Source organism: Grammomys surdaster, unplaced genomic scaffold, assembly GCF_004785775.1.
Source record: "Grammomys surdaster isolate TR1022 unplaced genomic scaffold, NIH_TR_1.0 363, whole genome shotgun sequence".
Taxonomy (NCBI): Eukaryota; Metazoa; Chordata; class Mammalia; order Rodentia; family Muridae; genus Grammomys; species Grammomys surdaster.
In genome coordinates, this window is record NW_021604782.1 from 10,854,442 (window position 1) to 10,864,948 (window position 10,507).

A 10,507-nucleotide genomic window follows, 5' to 3' on the forward strand; every position below is an offset into this window, starting at 1 on the left:
AGAAACCCACCCACTCCTGTATGTCCTAATTTTCTTGGAAATGCCTAGCTGTACATCTGCGATCTCCCAAAGTTTCTTTTGCCCTCCTGACCCACACAGGAGCCCCCTGAGTATGTGTCTCGACAGAGACTAGGTGGGTCCCAGCAAGAGTTTGCTTTACCTCCTTGGGGACTCTTGGCTGTTCACCTGCCCTAGGCATATGCATGCTCCACTTCTCAGGGTGACAGCAGAACCACTAAGAAAAGCCTCTGGAACCTGGAGGCAAGTTGTCACACACAGAAGAGTTTAAAAAGAGCCAAAGGAGGTGTGTGTGTGTGTGTGTGTGTGTGTGTGTGCACGTGTGATGTGTATGGGATATGTGTGTGCATGTATGTATCTGTGTATGTGCTGAGCCTGTCTGTGTGTATCTGTGTGTGTTTGTGTATGTGCATGTTTATATGTATGTGTGTGTCTGTCTCTTTGCGTGCGTGTGTGTCTGAGTGTGTGTGTGTATGTGTCTTTGTACTGTGTATGTATACGAGTGTCCATGTGTATTGTGTGTTTGTGTGTCTGTCTGTGCATGTGTTTATGTCTGTGTGTCTGAGTACATGTGCTTTCAGCAAAGGAAAGCTGTTCAGTAGAAACTGCCACTTCCTAGATTCCACCCGTCTCTGCTGTAGACTGTTAGGGTTTTTCTGTTCCAGTCAACAAGTTTGTTTCTCTCTGAAACAGCCCCAGAGCCCCCAAAGATGGAGACAGATGGCCTCTTCCCAGCTCACTCCCCCCACCAACTCCAGTTCTCCAAATGTGTAGGGATCCCAGCCTGCTTCTGGCACGGGAAGAATGCTCAGCTCCCAGGGTTGCTGGCAGCAGCCCCACCGCTTGGCTCTCAAATCTGAACCATCTGGCAGAGTGTGGGGAGAAGCAGCCCAGAGGCTATGCTCGTCCTGGCAGTCCCAGCCATAAGAGTCACTGGGCACAGGCTGAGGAGGGACGGGGAGAGGGAATGAGGGGGGGGTGATGGGTGGGCTGGGCCTCAGGAGAGAAAACCTTGAACATTCAGCATGTCCCCAAATTCACTAATTTTTCCTGATGTGTCATTCCCAGGGGCTTATGGGATTTGTTGGTCTGATCGGAGAGCCTGGAATTGTTGGGGAGAAGGTAAGTGAGGGTGCCGGAGACAAACCATCAGAGCTTATACTTTTTAATCAAGAAAGGCAAGGGCCAGTAGACCTGGGGGCTGCAGATATTGCACCACCTCCCTCTGGTTCTGGCATCCGATGTTCTCTAAGAACCTATGTCCCTGTCTCTGTACCTCATGTCCCTGTATCCCAGAGCCCTTTTCTTCAACTATACCCATAATTAGACATTGTCATGGCCACCAGTTCATGTGTGCACCCTGGGTCTTCACGGCTGCCTACTGGTATCACCCAGCCTGGGTAGCACTGGTTGGATTATTCTTCAGTGGGCATTGCCTCAGGTTCCTCTATAGCCCCTGGAAGCTCTGTCCCAGAGAGGAGGCCAGTGAGATTCCAGCAGAAGAGGTGGCTGGCCCAAGGCCACCCAGATTGTAAGTGTCAGAGCTGGGATTTGAACCAGATCCATCACTGCAGGCCAACACTTTGCTGACTAAGTCCTTTGCCCAAAAAGGCTTCCCCTGTCCCTCTAGGGTCCTTGCAGGTTTGAAGACTCAGGCACTTCATTCTTCCTCAATTCCTAGGCCCTCCCTATGCTCCTCCTCTTCCGCTAACTCTAACACTACTGTAAAGTAGTTAACCATTCACCAAAAGTTGGCAGGTTTGTACAGGAGAGCCCCGGGAGCTCTTACTCTATGTCCCTTAGTGCCAACAGCTTATGTGACCATCACACAGCATCAAAGCCAACCCTGGTCTTCTACTGCTCAAGTTTCTCATGTCCTTCCTCACCTGTGGACCCTTGCTTTGGGCAGGTTCCCTCTTCCCAAGCCCACCCACCCATGTCCATTCTTCTTGAGTCACTTGCTGGGAGTGCTTTCGTCACCAAGTGGTAACACCCCGTGGCAGTGCCTAGCACTGCCACACAGCCCTGCACCTGTCCCAGGATGCCTCTTTTCTAGAGGTCTCCATTGTCTCCCCATCCCACTGGGTGTCTTGCATTATAGGAATTGATCTATTTCTTCTCCTCATAGAATACCCAGGGTCTGGTACTTGCTAATGTCAGCACACAGGGTGCTTAATTCATTTTTTAACCCCAAGAGGAGAAATGGGCCTTGCAGAAACTGAGACAGGATGGCTGTAGCCTTGCTTGCTTTCCTTGACTCCCTGGCCTGTTTGAGTTGCTCTAGAGGACATGTGTGATGTCTGACCATCTGGTGTGCCATGAGAGAGAGAGTGCCATGAGCAGAAAGAAAGAAAAGTGGCTATGACTGCTTCTGTCTCAGCAAGCCTAGCCCAGGGGGTAGGTAGCAGCCTAATGAGAACCACGTGATGTGGGCCAGGCTCAAAGGGGTCATGCAATTATTAGGTCTTTCACTGGGACCATTCTGGCCAAGGTACATTCTTTACAATTACCCTGGGAGAGGAAGCTGAGATTTAACGCCACTGAAACCTACAATGTGAGTAAGCTAGGGAATGACTCCGTAGACCACTGTCAAGTTACTGCCTCCCTTTGGGTCCCTCCCCCCAAAATCCCCCAGTCCCAGCCATGACCTGTGTGCTTTGTTGTCTCCATCACAGGGAGACCGTGGAATGATGGGACCCCCGGGCGCACCTGGACCCAAGGGGTCGATGGTAAGGAGTAAGTCTGCATCCTCTTCCCTCTCCTGGCATAGCCTCAGGTGATAGTCCTGTTTCCTCCAAACACCACATGCTCCAGACAGCCAGGATGCCTAGCCGCCTGCATCCTTGGCCTGGTGTGACTTTTGACCTCCTTTCTGTGAGTTAGGGCTGAAGGAGAGAGGATATGGTACCTTTATCAGCTGACTCATTGTTTTTCTTCCTCCTTGGCAGGGCCATCCTGGAACACCTGGTGGTGTTGGGAACCCTGGAGAGCCTGGACCCTGGGTAAACAAATCTCTCATGTCTCCTAAGCACAAACACATAGAGTCCAGACCTTACGTCTCAGCCCTGAGTGGACAACGAGCCCCTGGGGTACCAGGCTGGGGTCCCAGGAAGATACTACAGCTTTCTCTGAAATATTTTGTTCATGTGAAACCTGGAGAATGTTGAGACAGTAGTGACTGGACTGTGGGCTGAATGGAGCCCTGGGTTGAGGTTCCATGCGGGGCAACCTGTGATACTCTGCCTTTAACCTGTTGCATGCTCGGTCAAGACAGTGAGTAATCTCTGCAGATTCTGGAACTGGAGACACAGATGTCAATGAGGCAGAGAGCAGTCCATCCTCAGGAGGGGTCAGGTCATAGAAAATCTGATAAATCAGGGGCGCCTTTATTGGAGTGTTTGAGGCTTCCTGGTGTGATGACAGAGGCCATGGGAAGTTTCCAGAGACTTCGAAGGCAGCCTAGGGGGAGGAGTAGTAAAGATGGCTCCAGGAGGAGTGTGGCCAGGAATACCCGGAGCCGGGTATACCCCTGAGGGTGGCTGGGGGATGCTTTTGTTTGGAATAAGTGCTTGAAGTAGATGAAATGTGGAGTGCTCACTAAGACCGAGAGCAAGGCTCATCCCCAGGGCCAGTCAGAGGAGGGTGGTGGTGGACTTTGGAGGGCGAGCAGCCTCATCCCTACGCAGATCTGGGGATGATGTGTTCTTATAAAGCCAGATGAAGGAGCTCCGTAGTGCTGACCAAGAGGATGCAGGCAGCTCTGATGGCATGAACTGGTGGTGAGGTTTCCCATGTACCAGTTGTTTGTGCTGAGGGAGAGAGAAAATCTAAGTCCACTTCTACCCCGTTTTGTACACCAACTATATGCTGGGTGCATGGTCTGCCCTGAGGGTGCATAGGGTCATGAAACAGACCCCATTCTAAAAATTGTCTCTCTCCAATGGAGTATCAACAAAGCCATTCAATTGATGGCTGTTTATTGAGCACCACTGCGTACCATGCTTAGGTATTGAGGAGAGGCAGTAGGGGATTTATACAGATGTGATAAACCTGGACACGTGTAATCATCACCCAGTAGGTGCCAAGAACCAGGTGGCTGCATCCTCCCCACAGTCCCTTGACCCTTTGGGGTCTCGGTCACATGCAATTTTTTTGCCCTGCTCATGAAAGGGGAAAGCCACATCTGGCTAGAGATTTGGGACTAAGACTATGGTGGAAAGAAGCACAGGACAGTTTGTAGTCTAATGTCCAGCCTCCATCCTGTGTTCAGAGCCGGGATGGTTAGAGGCCTGCTGGCATGTGAGATGCCCACTGAAGCCTGACACCAGGAGTGCTTAGGGTCTGTCATCAAACTCTTTCTTCTGGGCCTGGGGAGATGGCTCATTTGGCAAAGCACTTGCTGTGCAAACACCAGGACCCGTTTTTGGATCCTCAACATCTGTGTAAAAAGCTCAGAGTGATAGTGATCACCTGAAACCCCAGTGGTAGGGAGATGGAGACAGGAGGAACCTGGGGGCTCGCTGGTCAGCTGGCCAGCCTCGCTGATTAGCCAGCCTAGCTGAATTGGCAACCTAGTCATTCAGTGAGAGACCCTGCCTCCAAAAATAAGGTGGATTTTGACACAGGGAGACATCCAGGATTGACCTCTGGCTGCCACATGTGCGTACACACATCTGTGTGAACCTTCATACCTGAGGCTTCCTCTGCCTCAGTTTTCCCAGCTGTCAGCCAGCATCATGCTGCCATCACCACTGAGGTGAGAGAATCAGCTGGCATTTTGTATGCTGTCATGTCTGAGCACCTCACAGATGTCATCAGCTGCTTGTAAGACACAATGCTTGCCACAGTAATGGTGTCTACCATTGAAGTGTCATTTGTGCTGAGCATTTTCCTGTCCTATTAGCATCCTTACTCTGCAGTCTGAGCTCAATCCAAAAACCAATGGCTGGGTAGAGGGAGACAAGCCCTAGGACCTGCTGAGGACCCTGTAGTGTCCTTTCAGCACCCACCAGCCTGAGAGAAGAGGGACTTTGGTCATTCTCATGCTATGATGAGGACACTGAGGTGAGGTGGTTTGCCCTAGGCCTCACAGCTAGTGGCTATGGAACTGTGTCCTGCTGTGGTGCTGTTCCCTGGCCTTGGGTCCTTCAGATAATTTAGCTCATGTGGAACCTAGCTCCTGAGGCCTTAGAGGATGTGCTATATGCCTTCTGAGAGAGCATCCTGGAAAACAGCCTGTTCCTATACTCACCAACTGCTTGCCAAGTCTGCCCTCTTACCATGCAAGCCTGGGGTTGCTGAATGCTGGCCCTTGCCTATAGCTCCAGCAGTGGCAGACCGAGTGGTCTGTGTGCTAATATGTCTGTACCTCAGGGCTGTGGGAGCAGCAAGATGAGGCTGGGCTGCTCACAGGGGTCCAAGGGGATGAGGCTGCTCCATCACTGGAAGGCTCCTGCCTCCCTCACAGGGCTTAGCTGGCTGGCACAGATGGTTATCTGTGTTCTCTGAGAACCCTGCCCAGCCACAGTGCCAAGTTTAAGGGACCCAGCTAAGTGTCCATTCTGACTCTGTCCTCACCTTCTTATTTGCCTCTTGTCCCTCCCCACCCTCCCTCCCTCAATCCTTCCCTCCCTCCCTGTTTGTTTTTTAGATAGGGTCTCACTGTGAAGCCCTAGCTGGTCCAGAACTTAGACTAGGTCAGGCCAGAGAGTCTTAAACCCTTTCCACCCACGACTCCTCAGGCAAGAAACTTTCATGCGATTCCGGGTATATAGGTTTATAAAATAGCTCTACAGGTCAAACACACACTGACAGTAAGTCACACAGAAATTCCCTTTGAAACAGTTGTTGGTATCTGAATCATTTCAACATCTGTTAAATATGAAAGCAAGCCTGCATACTGCTGAGATGGAAGTGCTTGTTACAGCTTGGCTGAGGATTTGATATTGCTGGACCTCGGGCATCCTCGATGGTTTTCAGAGTTGATTGGCAGATGTTTTAAATTTAATCATCAATGCTGAAAATTCTGCTTTGCTCAAATACATAATAAAAAATGGCAGCAGTCTATTTGAGACCATTCAGAAATTGCTGGAAATGTTGTGCTAATTCCAAGCCAAACTTCAACGAATGATTTTTTTTTTAAATAGAACTCAAGTCAGCAAAGCAATTTTAAAACCAAACATTCTAATACAATCTAGAAATATGTTAATTTGACACTTGATACTTCCGTGCTGAACGTGGTGATAGGAAAATGTTTAAAGTTTGTGTTTTCCTTTATTGGAGTGACATATTTCGGTGTGGACAGAAATGAGTCCGAGCACTGCAGTTTAGAAAAGAGGGTCATCTCAGATCTGAGCCCAAGCATCCAGGTAGCGTTTGCTGGGATGCGTGCTGTGATGGCATGTGCAGTGTAAGCTGCATGTGTTGTGTGGTCATGGCCATGGCTGCCTTGGAGTCATACGGTACAACACAGGGGAGGACAGCCTGAAATGTCTGCCTCACGGTTTTGATTTTAAATAGAGTTTTGGTTTATTTTATACATTTAGAAACCTCTAACTACTGCCAGTTTTCTCCTCAGCCTTCACATTTAGTTACATGACCCCATATGAGGTCTCAGACCATAGTTTAAGAAACTGAACTAGGCTGGTCTTGAACATATGACAGAAATTCTTCCTCAACCTCCCTAATGTTCCATGTACAGGTGTGAACCACTGTACCTAGCTCAGTCTTGTCCCTTGATCTCTGCCTCGCCCCTTGTCTATCCCCACCCTGACCCAACAGAGTCCTCCTCCTCCTCTTTTCATCTGTTTCTCCTCCTCCTCTTCCTCCTCCTCCTCCTCCTCTTCCTCCTCCTCCTCCTCCTCCTCCTCCTCCTCCAAGGCTCCAAATGCCTCAGGTTGGGGGAACCTACCCAGGGATGTGTGTGATGTTAGCTGGGAATGAGAGACAGAACTCAGGTATCCTCTGAGAAGAGAAAAGACACAGGGATGAAAGGAGATGCCCATCACATGTTGCTATCACCTCTCATTGCTGGCTGTGAGATTGAAAACGACTTGTCCAGGGAGGCTCTGCCCACCAGACCCCCAGGACACTAGCCATGTCCAGGATTGCTGCTTGCCAGGAGCTTCTCCCAGCAGGCCAGAGTGCTTGCTTCTCAGCCCTGCAGCTGCTGGTGCCCCACCCCACCAGTGCTCTCAAGTCCTGAATGGGGCTTCTAATCGGTTGCTCTCTCTTCCCCACAGGGCCCTCCAGGATCTCGAGGTCCACCAGGCATGAGGGGAGCCAAGGGGCACCGGGTAAGCAAGGACATTTCTGCTTCTTGTTGCCTGCCCCACTCTGGGATTTGTGATTTCTGTAGCACTGGCCAGGGGGACCAGGCACAGCCAGAGTCCAATGCTGGAGGCTGAGCCAGAGCCATCTTCCCAGCCTGTGTCTGAGCATCACACCTGGCTGTCCAGAAGACACAAATGAGCCTCGGTCATTCTTCACTCATTCAGCCACTGTTTCCATCGTGTGAGCCACCACGGGAGGCAGACACATGGAACAACAGGGCAGGCCTAAGCCCTGCCTAGCCTTGTGACCCAGGCATAGGTCACATACATCTACTGGCTTTTAACAATCAAAGCTAAGGGTAGTGGGGAACCACAGAGTGTTAAGACAAGAGCTCGTCAGTACAGTAGCCTAGGGGATTCACCAATACTTTGTGCTGTCTGTCACATACAGTAACTCATTTCACCTTAGGCATTACCTTGCCAGGGAAGTGCTGTTGCCCTCAGAAAATGCCAACACAGATAGGTTATAACCAGTACTCCAGGCTACACAGCTGCACAGTGCTTCTGCCTCAATCTCCCTACGGCTTGGAGTACAGGTATGAACCTGTAGAACAGGTAGAGCTGAGAACTGAACCCAGGGAATTGGACTCTTTGACATACCAAACTTAGTCTCCTTTTCAGTTACCAGGGGTCAACGGAATGGTCTCCTAGCCTGGTATGAAGGTGTGTGAGCATATGGCCTCCTTGTGAAGAGGAAACAGGATGGTGCAGGCTGCCCAGGCTGTTTACCAACCACTGTGTGGGGTTCTGATACCATTCTCCTATTGGATGTATCTAGTTTTAAGACATGGCCTGAACTAGATAGCCTGAGCGGCCATCTTGTGACAGGAAGATGAGACATCGCTTTGGCCACAAGGATCCCTCTCCGTACCATTCTTTCTGGGTCTTTTAAGTGAGACAAGGCCTAAGGGTTTCTGGGTGCCTCGTGACCTAGCTGCAGAAGCCTAGGCTGTCCACTTGTCAAAGAGTGAGCTGTCCCCACACCCCTTCCCAGCAGCAACTAGGAGACTCTCCCCACCAATGCGCGCGCTCGCGCACACACACACACACACACACTCACACACACACATCCCAGTTGAGGAAAGCCAGGCTCCTTTCAGAGTATTCAGGACAGGAGGACTGTACGAGGACCAGAGCCATCTCCTGTGAAGTTTGGCTGAGGTTGAAACATAGGATCAGCCTTGAGCCAGGGGACTTAGAGAGGCACCCACTGCACCTATGACATCTGAGTCCTGGACAAGCTTGTCCTATGTCCTTTGGAAGACTCTTTGTTCTCTGGGCCTCAGTTTCCCCATGGTTGCCATGGGAGATCTGAAGGCTTTGCTGGCTTTCCTGCCCATGTGTAGGTTGGCCATTCTATGCTGAGAGAGGGTTTAGAGACAGAGGGGTGGCCCGTTAGCAATCTGTGGAAGAATGAAAGCACCTGCTTGGTTATCATGAGTGGAACAGGTCTCTTGCCTTCCCAGTTTGTGGCTGTGCATCCTCAAGCTAGTCTCTTTACCTCTCTGAGGCTTTCCCTGTCTGTTCTGGTGGGGAGTTTCTACTGAAGGGCTGTTGTGGTATGGAATGCCTGGTGCTACGTCTGAGCTTTCAGAGTAAGCTCTTCTCTTAGGACATCAGACAGATGATTTCCCTTCCTTGACCTCTGTTTCTCCTTCTGTAAAATGGGCCAGCAATGGAGCCAGCTTGGTTGGGTCTGCAGACCCAGTTGCTTCCCAAGAGCTTTGGCCTTAGGGTGGCCACAGATGCTGGGTTTCCTTCTCTTTCCCTTTGCCCTTTCTCAGGAGGCTGTGGTATACTGGGTTTTCTGCTCCTGGCAGGATTGGCTTTACTGAGCCTGACCGGACCCAGCTGGAAGGCAACCCGAGGGTGGTCTGCTGATGTGGCCTATGGGGAATATCATGTGGTTCTGAAGAGAACCATAGCATGCCTGCCATAGGAAGGCCTGCCTGAGACACAAGGGAAGGGAGTAGCTGGGAGACCTTCAGGATAGGCTATCTGGTACCATATCCCTGAGTAATGGCTGGGCACCCACGGTGGCTGGAATCCACTATCTCTTCTCTCCTCCATGAAGGAGAGATGGCTCCTCTTTCTCTACAGCTCAGCCCTGGCTTCTAGATGTCCTCTCCAATGTCCTGCCCCATGTACAGCCTTCTTGGAAAGCAAGCTTAGAGGTCCTGGCCCTCCTATAGGCTCCTGAGACAGGAAGTTCACCCTTATCCCCTAAACAGTGGCAGACAGTGGGGGAATAAGCAGGCATCTGGTTGGCTTGGGTTCCAATTCTGGCTCTACCCTCAACTACCGACCACAGTCAGCTTCACTCCCATAGCAAGCCCCTTTCCATGTAATTACTTCCTCTGTGACTGTGTCTCATCCTTTCTCCAAAAAAGGCTTTGATCCCAGGCAGGTTTGTCATGTGCTGCATCCCTCAGGCCTCTGGGCCTCCACTCCAAGGGTTGTGGCCTTCCAAGGAGGTGTGAGCTTGTGTCACACACAGAGCCAGAACCAGGAGCATCTCTCAAGTCCAGCCCCATCTGTGACCTGGGATGCCCCAGCCCTGCCTGCCTTCATCTCCCAAGAACTGGGTCATGAATTTGGGAGGGAGTAGGAGGCAGTAAGCTAAGGCATGGCTGGGGGAACATAGCCACAGGTTTCTCTGCTTCAGTCTTCAATCTCTGCATCTGTGACACGGGTTGGCTGGTGGCAGCCACCCAGGACACTTTTGACAGAGTGACCCATACATCCATTGCATTTAGGGTCTCTAGCCGACTCCCATAGGCTGTGACCTCTGAAGAGCCACCATTTCAGGTGACTTACCTCAGACTGAGTATGGAAGAGGAGGAGCAGGGAAAGCCAGAGGTTCTGGGCAATCTCTTCCTCGTGCACAGCCCAAGGGAGACCCCTGCCGTCCAGTCCACTGTGCTGAAATCTTCTTCCTTTTCTAGGGCCCTCAAGGACCTGATGGACCAGCTGGGGAGCAGGGGTCGAAGGGCCTGAAGGTACAAACACCCCTTGTGTTACTGGACCCTGAAGTATCATACCCCAGAATGATTCAGGGCCTGTCCCAGCAACTCATTTTGTCACTATACAGCCTCCTGGAGAGAGAGAGAGAGAGAGAGAGAGAGGGAGACAGTATAGTGACAGCCCAGGCAGTCCCG

At 51.1% G+C, this 10,507-nt stretch overlaps 1 protein-coding gene across 1 annotated transcript in view; it reads left to right on the plus strand.

Moving 5' to 3' along the window:
- Col27a1 (collagen type XXVII alpha 1 chain) overlaps positions 1–10,507 on the plus strand; it is a 121,497-nt gene that overhangs the window by 78,269 nt on the left and 32,721 nt on the right. The window contains exons 25-29 of the mRNA XM_028779904.1: positions 1,087–1,140; positions 2,694–2,747; positions 2,967–3,020; positions 7,260–7,313; positions 10,295–10,348. Coding sequence (XP_028635737.1) covers positions 1,087–1,140; positions 2,694–2,747; positions 2,967–3,020; positions 7,260–7,313; positions 10,295–10,348 — 270 coding nt within the window. The remainder of the gene's footprint in view (positions 1–1,086; positions 1,141–2,693; positions 2,748–2,966; positions 3,021–7,259; positions 7,314–10,294; positions 10,349–10,507) is intronic.